We start from the raw sequence: 16,996 nt of genomic DNA, 5'->3' as shown, positions 1-16,996 counted from the left end.
TTCAATAGATGCTCTACAGTAAAGATCTCTCCAATCTGTGTCATACTTGGCATAAGTTGTTGTGCAAAAATACCAGGAAATCTGAAGAAAACGAAACACAAACACACTGGGTTGCACCTTAAAATTAGGTTAAGAACTCTTATGGAACAGAAAACAGAAGCATGTATTAAGTCTGTATTCACATCTCTATGTTCTTGTTTTCAACCAAAGCAGTGATAATGAAATCTATTAATGCCTATATGACAAAGAATCTACTGTGTGTACTTAGAAAGGCAGGTCTAAGCTGTGTAAGATGACATGAGTGGGTACAATCCGCCCCTCATAATTTAAAGGAAAACCAACTTTCCATGCCAGCACGTTATGTGGACAGAGACAGATGTCTGGTGATGTGCTGAAGGCAGTTTCTTTCATTTTCAAATTTAGATCCCAGACACCTGTTTTCACACCATAGTAAGGTATTCAGGATCAGTGGCATAAGTAGTCTCCTTTTATTTTTTATTTTTTTTGGGGCAGGCAGTGTTACAATAGTGTGCAGTTGAATCTTTTCTAACTGATTTAATTTAATGAGTCAAAAAATGTTTCCTTTTCAATAATGTAAATAAGTGTGATATTTGATGTCAGTTAATATGACATAACTGGTAAGCATATTTTCATCTTCAACATAACACTGAAAAATATTATGAGAAGGAGAGTTGCTACTCACCACACAGCGGAGATGCTGAGTCGCAGATAGGTACAACAAAAAGACTCTCACAATGAAAGCTTTTGGCCATTAAGGCCTTCGACAACAATAAGACACACATACACGCGCGCCCGCGCGCACACACAACACACACACACACACACACACACACACACACACACACACACACACACAACTACAGTCTCAAGCAACTGAAATCACAGTTTTGGCAACTTTCCTTCTAATAATATTGTTACATTCCATCCTGGATTTTCCATTGTTTGATAATACTGAAAAACAATGAAATAAGACAAATGTAGGAACATATAGTACCCAAAAAATAACTATCAGAAATGAATACCACAATTGGCAAAACATAATGGCAAAAAATAACATCGAAATTGATGTAGCAGTGACTAGCACGTTGAAATCAGAAATGGGAATTAAAAATATTGTAGAAGCCTACCTTCAACTGAACTATGCTAGAAGATGCAGAAAGTGCATCTCTAACAAAATTTGAAATTTCCTTTGCTTGTACTACTCAACAGATGGATTGTAACTCTATGCACTATGGAGAAATGTCACACAAATAACCACTGGAACATAATTTCACAGGGTGCTGGTTATCTTGAAAGATGCAGAATGGACATGTGGCGTTGATAGGTCACATCGACCACGTAAAGCATTATCTTTGAACTCTAACTGCTCTGACAAGCTGCCATGTTAATGTTCCAGTCAGCCTTTGTACCTCGTACAGTGTACAGGTGTATCTTTCTTTGTGTTGAAATATATGTATGTACAGACATTTATGGGAACAGTTTAATGTGCATACAGTTATCCGTATTCCCGTTTCCCATATTGGTAACCCCGAAGTTTCTACGCCTTCCACTACTTCCGCACCGGCTGTGTGGAATCAACAGGTTTTATGTTCGACGCCATGGCTGCCTCACCCAACATTTTATATGAGGATTTGAAGGCTCAGCTACTACTACCAGGCTACTCCAATCCCCTGCCAATGGTTGTCTCGCCACTAATGGACAGTGATTTGCAATCTCCAATGAAATTAAACTCAAACTTTGCAGCTCTACAACAGCCGAATGTTACGCCGTTACCTCAAACAATGGACTCAGGTTTCGTGTCACCGGACTGCACGCCAACATGTGAAAGGTGAAGTTGACGATTTCCAGAATTGTGTAACGATCGATCAATCGCTCATGTAGTGTTCAAAGGGACCCAAATTCACACATGTGCCTTGATCCTCTACGTGCCGCAATGTCGGTTGCAGTAGTGCCGTGTGCAACGCCGCCATTTGTGCAAAACGCACACGTGGTCAACTGCTATCAAGCCATGCCAGTTTTGCCTTCCTCACAATTTAATAATGGACATTTTTATACATCAAGTTTGCCAGGCTCAACCGCAGATCTGTGGCCCAGTTTCTCGACCACGTGGGTTCGAGCACACCCGACGGCACTTCGCCATCCAGTAACGTTGTACCACGACAATGTGACTGCCAGCAGGTTTCACCAGTGATTTATGGTCCTATTACACGAAGTGCACCTCTGATATGCACAGAAAACTCTTACTGTTGCCACACGAAGTACCACACCACCCTCCCCTCCCGTCCCCTCCCCACCCCACCCAACCCCACCCCACCCCACCCAACCCCACCCCACCCCTAAATCACTCACGGGGGCCTGATTCTGACCATACAGTTGTTCACTCCTTCCGCAGTACCGTCTGTGCCTGCCGCGCCGGGCTTCGTTCCCACGGTACCGACCGTGCCTACTGCGTCGTGCTTCTGTGACTCATCAGGGACATTGCAGCTGGCCATTGTTCGGGACGTGTTTGCTAGTAACACGCCCACACCAGTAGTGTCGGGTTACACAACAGCCTATCCTACTGCGGGACAGCAGGCCTTCCAAGATACGCCGAAGCCACCCCCCCCCCCCCCCCGACCATCTGCTGAAAATACCACTTTTATACAAGGACAACCCCGTTTCATGGTCCGCACTTGTGGAGCACCTTTTTGAATTACATAAGGTGACCGACAACAACTCTAAATTTCTATGTCTCGTCACACACCTCCTCCTTTTGTCACCATCACCGCCAAAATACAAGTTCGCCAAGAAGACAATATTGGACCGACTCACCTGCTCGCCACTGGAATTAATATTCAAGATCCTGTATGAGGAACGCCTGGGGGGCTGCACTCCGACACAACTCTGGCGCTACCTTCGGCTACTTGTGAGTGAACATACGATGCCAGACGTTACCCTTTGGGCAGTATGGTCTGACAAGTTACCTACCGACCTGCAGATACACCTGCTACCACAGTCCTTCGAGTCTATCGGATCTCACCTTCGCATTGAAGATCAGCTGTATGCACTACTGCGACAAAAACAACCAGCACACCTCTCACCGCTGGTTGGCACTACGCCGCCATCTGCGGGCAGAGGCAGGGCTCGTTCCGCCTCCACACCATGTACAGCACTGGGCAGTACTCCTTCGCTCTCTCCTCTTTCTGAGCACTCAAGAATCGCACATGCACCATACGTCCCGGTTTACATTTCAGAACAGATCAGCGAGGACAAATCTCCTCCACAGTCACAATCACCACCACTGCCACATCCGGCTCATCCATACTGTTGGTACCACAAGATTTTCAGGGATGAGGCCAAGAACCCTTGCCAGCACCCATATACTGATCACAGGATCAAAAGGATGCCGAGTCCTGCGGAGAACTTCACAGGCATTCTCAAACAGTGCACTCCATCCACTCGTCCTCTCAGCCGAGTGGTCGTTTATCCGTAACCGACATTTCGTCGAAGCTTGTTTTCCTAGGCCACACAGGCGCTGACTTGTCCATCATACCTACATCATTGGCTCCTCCTGTTTCTTCACCGACAAAGTCGCTTCTACACGCTGTCAACGAATCAACATTATGAACTGTTGGCTCTGCTAAAGTTACGGTGCATCTATCTGCTTCTCTACGTTTCCCGTGGACTTTTTACATCACCGACGTTGATGAACCATTTCTTGGTATGGATTTCTTGTCCCATTACAAACTCTCCCCGAACATAGTCCAAGGTTCAGTGCTACACCACCCTTCTAACACTCGGATACCATGCTCAGGCACTTATGCTCGTCGATCCATTTCCGTCGCGCCATGTGATTTGGTTCGTGAGTGCTTCACCCTCGCGGACAAAATTGTGACCTGCGTCACTAATTTACTGTCAGAGTACAACGCAGCAGCACAACTCCATTGGCAAAATGACGAGTTGAAACAACGCATTGCTCACACTTTTGGCGAGCTCACTGTGGCTTGTACCTCACTTCTGCAACTGCAATCCACAGTTCCTTCACCTGTTCGACCTTCATCAGCATGCACCAGCATGGATACTCATCAGGTTAGTTCAAAAACATTCACTGCATGTGACAATTCGCGTTCAGTGATCTCTGCACCCACCACACACCCGCTACGTGCAGTGCCATGTGTTTCAAACAGTGCTTCTAATGACAGTTGCGTGCGCAATGCGAACATGCCAACCGCGCAGTCAGCCGCCCCAAGTGTTGGTAAACATTCCCCCTTTCTCGCGCGCCAACCATGTGATTCAGCAGCCATCGCCGTTCCCCGCACAATGCCAACGCCTCTCTCGCCCGTACCAGTTACTCAAGGTAAAGCTAACAACAGACAGTCGCTGTGCACCCAGATCCACTACGTGCTGCGCGTGCAGCCAACCTCTCCAAACAAGCGCATGCCGCGCTCATGTAATAGGCATGTGACTTTCGTGCTGCCTTTTCCCATTCGCGCTAATGGTTACGCCTCATAGCGCCCCACTCATCCCAAAACTTCACGTCCGGACATTACTCAGCCTCGTGTGCAGTTCTCAGTCTCTTCCGTCACTGACTAAACGACACACAAGATAATTACCACTGCCGGCCCTCCTATTAGGCACAAGGTTAGATGCCTCAATCCCATTAAGTTGCGCACGGCCTGCCAGCAAGTTAATGAACTTCTGCAGGCAGGCATTCTACAGCCATCGGACAGCAACTGGTCTTCACCCATTCACCTCGTCACCGAACACAATGGTTTGTTTTGAATCTGTGGTGATTACAGGTGCTTACACGCTCGTACCATCACGTGCTGAACCTACCCTATGCTGAACATAAACGATTTCACCCATATGTTGTCAGGTGCCACAATCTTCAGTGTTATTCACTGTAAACGTGCCTATCACCTGATTCCTGTAGCACTGGAAGACATTCCAAAGACTGCTATCATCACACCGCTTGGTTTGTTCCAATACAACTTCATGCCATTCGGCTTAAACAATGCGGCACAAATGTGGCAACGTTTCATTGATACAATCTTACGACAGTTCGAGTTCTGCTTTGCATACCTGGATGACATCCTTGTTTTCAGCAAGTCGACTGAGGACCACAAAGATCATTTATCCCAGGTCCTCCAGACCTTGAACTCCAATAGTGTCAAGGTCAACAAAGATAAATTACAATTGTGCCAGTCTTCTGTGACATATTTGGGTTACACCAGCTCCACAGACGGAATACAGCCTCCCAAATTTCACTTGCAGGCTATCATGTCATTGCCAACCCCGGCTACGTACAAAGAGCTCCGACGTTTCCTGGGTACCATAAATTACTACCACCGACATCTACCTTCTGCCACCACCGTGCAGGCCCCGCTGAAGGACTCGGCTGTCCGGCAAAGAGACTTTGGGCCTTAAACCAGTCTGTTGGACTGAATCTATGCTAGAGGCCTTCAGGGCTCTAAAGACAGTGTTAGCTCACGCCATCATACTCGCCCACCCCGATCCATCTGCCAAGTTGTTCATCACTACGGACACCAACGACATCGCGGTTGGGGCAGTACTACAGCAACGCAAAGATGACACGGTTTCAACCCCTCACTTCTTCTCTAAAAAACTGTCTACAGCACAGAAGAAATATTCTGCTTATGACAGAGAACTTCTGGCAGTCTATGAAGCCGTCAAACACTTTTGCCCCGACATCTAGGGCCTTGAAAGATGCAGAATGGACATGTGGTGTCGATAGGTCACATCGACCACGTAAAACATGATCTTTGAACTAACTGCTCTGACAAACCGCCATGTTTACGTTCCAGTCAGCCTTTGTACCTTGTACAGTGTACACGTGTATCTTTCTTTGTGCTGAAATATATATATATGTATAGACATTTATGGGAACAGTTTGTTGTGTATACAGTTACCCATGTTCCTGTTTCCCATATTGATAACCCCGAAGTTTCTATGTCTTCCGCGACTTCCGCACTGTTCCCGTAGTCATATATAGCACAGTTGTTCCCTTTCTGTAAAGTAGGAAGTGTTGGCCATCTAACAATGTATGTTTACCATGAAGGAAACGCCAAGGAAATTTCTGATGAGGTTTGTAACTTTTTGTTGCACTACATTCAACAAAACATTAAGAGGAAGATGTGCAGTATCTAATATTGTTCAGTGACATGACCTGGACAAAATACGAATCATGCACTGGTTTGTTTTCTACTCAATATGGTTGATAACAAAAATATTTAAAACTATAACCCATTATTTGCCTAAATGCAGACACTCCTCTCTACCCTGTGACATGGACTTTAGGGCCATTAAATGACTCATCAGGAGGAGTGACAGAAAATATACAATGGAAGAATATTGTGGGGTCATGAAAAAGAGCAGTGTGTCTGGACATTTCTCCATCAAAGTAGATGATATTCTAGCTTTCAGGAAATGGTGGCCCAGGAAGTGTAAAGTGTAAAAAGATGAGTGTATCAGATGAGACAGAAGGAAGTGATATTCCTAAGCAAAATAAAATTACTTTTCAATTGTCCAAGTTGAAACATACCAAATATAAATCAGATATGAAATGGGAGAATGTTGCTTATAAGTATATTGACAGATTAAACAAGCCCACATATCCTCTTAAATGCTACAATATCCTACAAAGTCTACTTCATGAAAAGTTTGGAGAAAGCATATGTCACTGGTAGTGTTCCAATACTGAACAAGTGAAGGAGCTGCAAAAATTTGCACAACATATTCCTACCAGATACAGAGCAGTTTGTGTGTGACACTTCAAACTGCCAACAATATACATAGAAAAAGAGTCAATAAATGGAAAGAAAAGCTGCCTGTTATTGCTCTATTCTCATACTTTTTTGAAGATTCTTACCAGTTCCCAATTTTGTAGTATCTAAAATACTAATAAAGTTTTTCTGGCAGTTTTCTGTTTATTTCTTATTTCATTACAGTTTTTAAAATTCCTATGATTGTAGAAGTCACACTTTGTGCAACGGGCATATGTACAATATATGAAATGTACAGTAATTGCCTTTTATGTCACATTATCAAACTAGTTTTCCTTTCAGTACTGTGACAAAACTTTGACTGAAAAAGCTGCAGGAAAGTTTCATGTGCAGACTTTGTGTTCCAAATTAACTGTGAAGTTTTTTGTGGCTCCTAAACATTTTCGCTTTCGTTAGACATGTCCTTTCTGCACCTTGTGGTTCGAATGAAAGTGATACAAGAAGATGACCATTACATGTATAACGGCCTCAAACAATGTTGCAAAAAAATGAAGCACATGTTTGCTTCGAAGCTCTGCAGATTTTTTTAGAAGAGAACAAATCAAGAAATACTGCCACTGCTGTAGTGACTCAGAAATGATTTGATTTATAGCTTGCGCTTCAATAAAGAAATCACAAATATTAAAACAAACTGTTCTGAGCATGCAAATTTTGCTATAATGGATGTGAGTACACTGCATCATAATCTATGCACCCAGCAAGGAATACACATGAACTATGAAGGGGAGAAGTTTGTGTGTGATCGTGTCAACATAATAATTAAAGAAAGACTTGAATGGAACAAAACTATGCATGAAAATAGTGGTCTGAATAACAAGATTGTAAATCGTTTTTTCAGGTGAAAGTTAGTGACTCAGTAAGTAATAAATTTCTTGTGCTTGAGCTGGATGCTGAAAGCAACACTTTAAACTTAGTGTTAATAAAAAGTAAAAATAAAACTTGCTTTAATGCAAATGAGCACTTGCTGTACTATGAACAATGTTTTAATTTTAAAACATTTTTGCAATGCTGAAAATGTTTTCAACTGTATATGAGTAGCCTAGATGCAAAAGCTGCTAACTGCATGATAAGTGAAACTGAGATAATCACGAAAAACCCATCCCATTCAAATTACTAAAGTTAAAGATTTCATTTCTTTTTTAAAGTAAGTAAAAAAACTAATTACTCAGTATTAACAGCTGAAATCTGATTATGTTTTATACATTAAAATCTTAATTGAAATATTGAGTTGGTTTCTGCATCCAATTACAAAACACACATTCAGTTGCAAAACCAGCTACTCAGTGATACATTAGGAATGACAGGAGAACAGAATTTAATCATCATGAATGTAAACAGAATACATTTTATTTTGAACAGAAGTCTGAAAATTCTACAAAATTTGCATACAAAAATACGAAAGTGACATTATTTTACTGGGAAAAACTGACTTATCTAACGTCAAAAATAGAACACCACCATCTATATTTCGACATCACAATATATTACAGAAAATACAATGAGTTCCAAACTGCATCTTAGTAAAACATCAACAAAATTTTAAAAACTGAAAAAATTGGTGGAAAGTTGCATCTTGGTTAAAACAGCAACAAAAAGTTCTGGAAAACGAAACTGGCTGCAAATTGCTTTTAAGTGACATCACCCTCAACAACAACGTCCACCAGCTCAACATCGCTTCCAGCTACCTCCTTGTTCTGCGGGTTGGCAGCAGCAGGAGCAACTCTAGGAGTGCCTTCCTGCTCATCCAGCACCTCAGTGTAGAATAGAATCTGAGTTTGTTACTGGTCACCCAGTCTTCACCAAAGTGGAGCTCCAAAAGCTTTACGACGTCTCCATCAAATTTGGCTTATGGAAGTTCTACACCTCTTGTGATTGATGTTGGGCTGTTTCCTTTGCTGAACTTTATCCCATCTTCAGAATGCTCCTCCACTCTCCAGCTTCAAAATTGTAGAAGCACTCTCCAGAAACTGAACAAGTCATCTTATTTTTACTTGTTATGACCACAATTTTGTTGGCTTTTTGAATCTGGAAAGTTACCAGTAACTTTAACTGAGCTTTCTGCATATTCTTTCAAATCTTGGAACAGGACATTCATTTTGTCCTAGGTATACTACTGTTGCAAATTTCTCAATGTGCTGAATGTATAAAGACAGGTTTTCAATTATGCTCAACTTGCAAAGTTTTTGACGTTACTGAAAACTCTGTCAGGTGGTATGAATGAGTGGCTCACTACTGGGAACCACAGTTCGATTTCTTCTGCACTGCTAGGAGCTTCAAGAAAAGACCAGTGGCATAGCATGCTGATCATCGTCCTGTTTTCATTATTACCCCTACATCCACCAGAAACCAACTGAAGTTTTTTCGCTCCATCAACATTTAGATGAGGTAATCTGTGGTGAACCATCAATGCTAGTTGGTTTGATCCTTTGGCATAGCTATGTTCCAACCAAATGTGTGAAAACGTGTGTGTGTGTGTGTGTGTGTGTGTGTGTGTGTTCTTGGGGGCCTCCAAGGAGCCCTGACAGATTGTAAAGTTGTAAAGGCATGTTTGACAGAAATAATATGCTGCTTGGTAAACTACCTTTGGTGGTACTAGTTTCTTCTGACAGTCATACCCGAGAGTTATTTCAGCATCATTATTTTCTTTCAGCTTCGTGTAGGGCACCTCAGCTCTCATTCTGTAGACTTTGAGATTGGTTTGCAGGCTCTCCTTTTTGGCACTTCGCTTTTCCACTTCAGTAGGAATTTAGAGTGATGAGCATATTAAGCAAGTATCAACAAATGGGGCACCAAAGCCTTTGCAAAAAATGCTCCTGTAGTAACCGTATTTGACAATGTTTTTAGGGTTCTCTTCACAATACGAGGTCCACATCTTTGTTATTGTCAGTTCACTACTTAAACAGACTCTGTGAGTGTTGGTCCCTCACGAGCATTGACATTGTAACAGGTTCAGCTTCTTAACGTGATTTTTAACACTGTAGGAAAAGACGTGATTTTTAACACTGTAGGAAAAGACAGACTACTACTTACCATGAAGACATATCAAGTTGAAGACAGGCTCAATTAAAAGACACTTACATAAAGCTTTTGGCCACAGCCTTCATCAGTAAAGACATACACTCGCCATTCACACAAACAAGCAGACACACCTCATGGACACAAGACTGCCAACTCCAACATCTCAGGCTAGAATGCAGTTGTCACGTCGGATGCAAGCAGCAATCTGGAGGGGCCATATTTCTGTGAATCTTTGTGTATTTTTGCGCATCTTTATGCACCTTTTTGCTCATCCCGCTCCTCTCAACAACCATCAACACTTATTTTGCCCATTTCTGTGACATTCCAGTTTCCTTTACAATATTCCAGCCACAATGGACCCTTACTCCATCTTTCTGTACCAGTTTAATAAAATATCCCTCTCCCTGGCTAAAATCCAGTCCCACATCCTGTTTCTCAAATGCTGCTTTAGCAATGGAATCCCCCCCCCCCCCCAACAGCCTAACTGTAAAGATTCCTTCCTCTGGATCCCATCCATCCTTCCACAATGACCTACACCTTCAGATTCCACCAATCCCTGGCCTTCACAAACAAGATACTGCAAAAACACATCACCATGCCACAGGCATCCAAGAAGCACCTCTGCTCCCTCTGTTAAGGTACTACGGTACTACTGCTCTCCAGTCCCTACTCCACACAACACATCACTGAAATTGAATCCTTCACTCTCCAGCACCTGCAGGAGCTTTCCAGACACCACCTCCATGAGTTATCCAATCTGCTGACATCCTACTGCCACCTTGGGGCACCACTATCCAACCCCTTCGTACCAACAATTTTCCTCTTTGTGCACCTCTTAAAGCAGCTAAAACCTGCCTAGCTGATATTATCAGCTTTCCACATACCCCAAAACTCTCTACAAACTCTCCACCACATCCAGAGCCAAAACATTCCTGTCACACTGTTGTTAATCTTTCCACCAATACTCTCAGCTCCACAGAAGTTTCAGTCCTATCCAAAGGCCTCACTTTTAGCCCTATACTCAAATTTAACCACACTGTCAATTATCGATCCCCTCCACCTATAAAGTCTGCCAGAGTGATCCCAGTCCAAAAGTCCAACACGAACTCCAGTCCCTACTTAAAGACTTAGGCCCTACCTGGGACACACCCCTGAATCCATTTCCCTCCTTACCCCTACAACACCCCACACATCCACCTTCTACATGTTCTCCAAAATCCACAAACACAACAATACTGGACATCCCATTGTGGCTGGTTAGTGTGCCCCCACTGAAAGAATTTCAGCTCTCATTGACCAATATCTCCAACAAATTGCCCGTAACCAAGTCTATCACGTCAAAGCCATCACTCACTTCCTTCACCAACTCTCCAACATCCCTACCCCTTTGCCTCCTGGATCCGTACTCGACACTGTTGACGTCACCTCCCTATACACAAACATCCCTCATGCCCGTGGTCTTACCTCTATTGAACATTACCTTTCCCAACTTCCTTCAGACTCCAAACCCACTACTCATGCCTCATACACCTTACTAACTTTATCCTAACCCACAACTACTTCTCATTTGAAGGGAAAGTATATACACAAATCTGCAGTACAGGCATGGGCATCCACTGGCTCCCTCTTATGCCAATCTTTTTATTGGCCATCTACAGGAGACATTCCTAGCCTCCCAAAACACCAAAAGTCTGGTTCGGGTTCACTGATACTATCTTCATGATCTGGACTCGGGGGCAAGACACCCCACGTTTATTCCTTCGCAATCTCTTAACACCTTCTGTCCCATTTGCTTGACATGATGCTCTTCAACACAGTGTGCCACTTTCCTAGATGTTGACCACCTCTCTGATGGTTCCAACTGCACCTCTGTTCGTATTACACCCACCAACCAAAAACAGGAGGTGGATTTTGACAGCTGTCATCCCTTTCACACCAAAAAATCCCTCCCACAGAGCCTGGTCAGTCGGGGATGGTGTATCTGCAATGAAAAGAACTCCCTTGCTCAGTATACTGGGGGCCTCACCAATGTCTTCATGGACAGGTACTATCCTCCCAGACCTAGTCCACAAACTGATCTCCCCCGTGCCATTTCCCTTCACACAGTGAATCCTCCTCCCCTCCCCTCCCCTCCCCCAAGAATCAGCCACAAAAGAAGTGTCCCCTTCATCACCCACTACCATTCCAGAATGGAACAACTGAACCATGTCCTTCGTCCAGGGCTTTGATTTCCTATTTTCATGCCCTGAAATGAAGGGCATCCTACTGAGATACTTTCCACCCCTCCTAAAGCAGTCTCCCATCGCCCACACAACCTACACAACATCCTAGTCCATCCCGACGCCACTCCCAATCCCAACCCCTTGCCACAAGAATCGTATCCCCATGGAAGACCCATGTGCAAAACCAATCCACCCACCCAGCACTTCCTATTCCAGTCCTGTCACAGGTCTATCCTACCCCATCATGGGCCAGCATCCAGCTATGCCACAATCACTGCACAGCTTTTTATGACTGCCAACCAGCAGTCCACCATCAAACAGTGGCCAAGAGCAAAGTAGATGACCCCATGGCACAACATGCAGCTGAACATAACACACTTTATTTTAATGGCTTGTTTTGTTAATTGCAGTAGAAAATTCTAGATCCTTGTACTCTCTTCCTGTAGAGAGGAATTTTAACTCGACCATCAACTGCCCTGTGGAGAAATTGCTTTCCTGATAGAAGTATTTTTTGGTGTCAAAAAATAGTTGTGTGTTTCTCCAAATTCATCTGAAAGTACAGTGAAATCCCACCTTTACACTTTACAAGGAACTAACAAAAAAATAAATAAATGAGTGTAAAATGTGGGAAATAATGTTTTAAGCTGTAAAAGTTACATATAGGATACCCCTTGCATTTTCGCATTTTATGTATGATATATGCACGTAACAGGCATCGAAAGACTTGTCATGGACCCTGCTATTCCTCTCCCCTCCCTACCCCACTCCAGACTGTTGCCTTCCTTCAACATAACAGCTGCCTATATGTGTATGTGCCTATCTGCAACTCAAGGTGTCATCTTCATGGTGAGTAGCAATCTGTCCTTTTCCTAATATTATAGGTAATCCAACCTGGACTTTCCATTATGTGATAGCGGCATTGTGTTAGTTAAATTATTTCAGAGGTAAAACAGGTGGACACCCAATTCTATAACAAGTATGCCATGAAACAGCATCCAGCATAGAGAAATAAAAGATGTAAACAATTCACAATGATAAGAAATAGACAATACTTTTTTAAACTGTTTACCTCCTTTCCTTGCGCACTTTTTAATTCATCCTCTACCAGCATATCCACTTTCATATCTGGAAACTCCTCACGGAAAATTTTGTAAATCATGTCATCATGGGGTGTCAGTCTCAAAAGCTTTGGATCTACTGAACATAAAATCTGAAAAGTAAAATTGTTGAAAGATTAACATTGTGTAGCATTAATGCTTGTATGTGTAACAACTTTTATCATTCCTGTTCAAGTTAAATCAGATATTCTTAACATAATTTAGGAGAACAAATACCACAGGAGAAAGTAACATTACTCTTTGAACAGTAAGTGACTACAACTAGCAAGCTACAGATGTCTTTAACAATACAAGCACGAATTATTTTATAGAAAAATTATTTCATCTGCAAATTCATTAGGTGACCTTGTTCTAGGAACATGAACTGTTAATTGTATCACCTCAGAACAATAATTAGTAAGAATATATTGGAGATGTCTGCGTTGAGAGGAAGAGTAAGTTGAAAGAAATATTTTCTAAATCTAAACTGATTTTTAAGTTTTATTCTAATTTCAGTAAAGAGGCAAACGTTCTACACATTCAGTGCTCATTTAAGACAGAGGGAATTGTAAACAATACAAGAAAATCAGTTAAGGGTAGTACTAAAAATACAAACATAGCCACATATTACAATCCACTTTCATACAAGAAGATTTTAAGAAATAATTACCTTAATCAATAACATAAATTAGCAACAACTGAAACTGGAGATACTTTTCCCAAACAAGATACTGTTGCTGTGACATTTCTCAAGATTTTTTTGTGCATACAAATGTCTGGCTGCAAAAGATTTTATAGGCATCTACACCCCCAGGTATGGTAAGGCTAAACACTGTACCTACTGCACACTTCCAAACAGATGGAAGACAGAAAGCTCATTTTTCTTCTAAAAAAAAGGACGTGTGTAAATTGCAACTAGCAAACAAAGTTCAATATAAATTCACAAGTAGTGAATATTTTAATAAAGAAACACGAAGAAATAATACTGTTTCAAAACACTTCAAATTCCTCTAACCTGTCATTGTGAAATTAAAATGATGATTACTTCTTTCCTAAGTATGTAATTTCATTTTCAATTCAAAACTTTTCACACAAATTTTTAAGACTTGGTCTCACTTAAGTGCTGCACTTGGCTGTTTGAGAAATTTGTATTGGTTGTAGCTTACTTTCTGATAAAGTATACATTTGCTTGTCAAACTTTTGTCATGGTAAACTTTCAGGTGCCAAGAAATCAACCTGGTAAAGAATTTCACAATCTGGTGGTGTGAAGTGGTCACTTGGCCACACTAAGACAGTTTCGGAAGCACTTTTGAGTTGGTGACTGACTGAAGGTAAGCTTCCTGGAAGATAATGAGAAAAGAAATCTACAAATTTAGTTTAAGAATGCACAGACAAGTGGCAGTAGCACCGAGTAAAATTTTCTCAGTCTTCCAGCCACATTAAGTGGTTAAAATGCCATAAGCTTTACACCAAGTATCCCTTGGCCATTGTCAAGTGGAATGACTGCTCGAACACCCTTACCTGCCAGCCGTGACATCACGAGGGCCCATGGTATCACCATATATCAGCATATGTTGACGGTGTTCAATGTGGCCACTGCAGTCCTGCAATCACTAGATTCTGGAATGCAGGCCACTGCTTCTATTAAGAAAGTTTTCAATGATTTTTATTTCAATGGCTTCTTTAATTCCTGAAATTTTTAGTGAGAGCCATGACAGAGGTGTCATCAAATTTCACCTGATGACTGTTTTCTACAGCATGCTCAGCTAAAGCAGATTTTTTTGAAGTATTGTAGGCAATAAAACCTCTCCTGCTCTTTCCTGCATTGCTCTACAGTGCAACCTGTCTGACATAACACTGCCCACAAACTCAGGGTAGTCTGTACATCCTGAGAACTGCCAGGCTTCTGACAAAGGTCTGAAGACAGATTTAATTTTGTGTCCTTTCTGCACACTGCTTATCTAACATGGAGCCAAAGAACACCAGTAGAAATACAAACTTATTTTACTGTTCCTCATCAGTGGTTTTACTGCAATTCTTGTTTGAGATCACTTCATTTATCAGGCAGTCACAGTACCATTTTTCTCTGAAGTGCCTCAACATGCAGCAAATTACTGGGGTCTGATGGTGTTATTGCAAAATGTACCAATGTTCATATCACACTGTGTTCCTGTTCCAGGCAATGTCTGATGGCAGGTAGGTACAGATAAGTGCGCACTGGTTTTCTGTATATGCTGTGGACAAAGCATCCATTGCATTTGCGATAGATGAGGACATCAAGGAAGGCCAAAGTGTAATCATCTACTCTTTCCATAATGAAATGGTTGTTCCAGGTACTATCAACATAATGAAACAAACAACTAGTCTTTAATGGGGCCACATCTCGGGCAATATCCTCTAACTTCTCCAGGAAGAGGTTTGGGATCGTGGCCAAAAATGGGCTTCCCATTGTAACACCATTGATCTGATCATAATACTGGCCACTGTATAAAAAATAAGATCTGAAAGTGTGTTCAAATAACTCAAAACATATTGATGTCTGATAGGCACATTCATGAACACACAACCACATCAAAACTTACATGTCACCCTCAATAAATCAAAGACAGTTATTCAACTTGTGAACTCGGCTCAGTTCTAAAAAGACTGTGCAAAGTAACCCATATGTGAAGAGGGGTCTTGCCAAGTACTTTGCCAGTTTGTATTTCAGTAAACCAATGGTGGATAGAATGAGTCATAAGGGCATCCAGTTCTCGTGGATCTTCTGTAGAACAAGAACAGTAGATGGTATTCGTGCCTGTGGGAGAATATTCTTTACCGCACTTTCTTCCCCCGATGAACGCTTATCAAGTTCAGTGGTCATGTTTATTGTTCTCAGCGTTGGGTCATTAGTTTATGGTAAGCATCTTCATTCAATACATCTTCATATTAATAGCCTCAATACAATATATTAATGTTCCACAATAATATTTATTAGTTCATCACGAACCGGCTTTCAGCTTCTTAGGCCATCATCAGATAACATGTTGAACAGATAGTCCACACAACATAAGCGAGCTGTCAACAAGTATTGTAATCAAGCCTAATGGAGTAACTTCAACATTTGAAAAAATAAATAATAATTTCTTGATAATTAATAACTCGTCCTCTGCAAATGGACATCACTGAATGTAGATAAAACACAATACATGTAATTCTGGGGTACACACAAGGGATGATCACACCATTAGAAGTAACACTGGAGGGTAAATCAATAAAAAAACAATACTTTAAATTCTTAGGTGTTTATGCTGTCAATACCCTCAACTGTGAGTAATGTCCAGATCATCTTAAATATCTTAGCTCTGTACTTTTGCATTACCAATAATATCAGATTTTCAAGATGAAAATTTAAAAAGGTTGACTTTCTTATCCCATTTTTATTCACTAATGTTTCATCACATCACATTTTGGGCCAACTCAACATTGGGAATAAGGTGTTCATTGCAAAGAAGCACATAAGCACCTACTAAGATACTCCACAAGCCACTGTACGGTGCACAGAAGAGGGTACTCTGTACCACTAATAGACATTTCCTTTCCTGTTCCACTTGCAAATAGAGCGAGGAAAAATGACTGTCTATATGCCTCTCTATGAGGCCTAATTTCTTGTGTCTTACCTATATGGTTCTTATGAGCAATGTATGTTGGCACCAGTAGAATTCTTGGGCAGTTAGCTTCAAATGCTGATTTTCTAAATTTTCTCAATAGTCTTCCTCGAAATCACCACCTTCCCTCCAGGGACTCCTACCTCAGCTCCTGAATCGCCTCTCCAACACTCATGTATTCTTTGAATTTACTGGTAAGAAATTTAACA

General features: G+C 41.7%; 1 protein-coding gene across 1 annotated transcript in view; it reads right to left on the bottom strand.

Moving 5' to 3' along the window:
• Nucleotides 1-16,996, bottom strand: part of LOC126088780 (protein PBDC1) — a 73,682-nt gene that overhangs the window by 15,231 nt on the left and 41,455 nt on the right. The window contains exon 4 of the mRNA XM_049906862.1: nt 13,113-13,253. Coding sequence (XP_049762819.1) covers nt 13,113-13,253 — 141 coding nt within the window. The remainder of the gene's footprint in view (nt 1-13,112; nt 13,254-16,996) is intronic.

This window comes from Schistocerca cancellata, chromosome 1 (assembly GCF_023864275.1).
Source record: "Schistocerca cancellata isolate TAMUIC-IGC-003103 chromosome 1, iqSchCanc2.1, whole genome shotgun sequence".
Classification (NCBI taxonomy): Eukaryota; Metazoa; Arthropoda; class Insecta; order Orthoptera; family Acrididae; genus Schistocerca; species Schistocerca cancellata.
The sequence above is the reverse complement of the archived record's forward strand: the minus strand, read 5'-3'. Positions and strand labels throughout refer to the sequence as shown.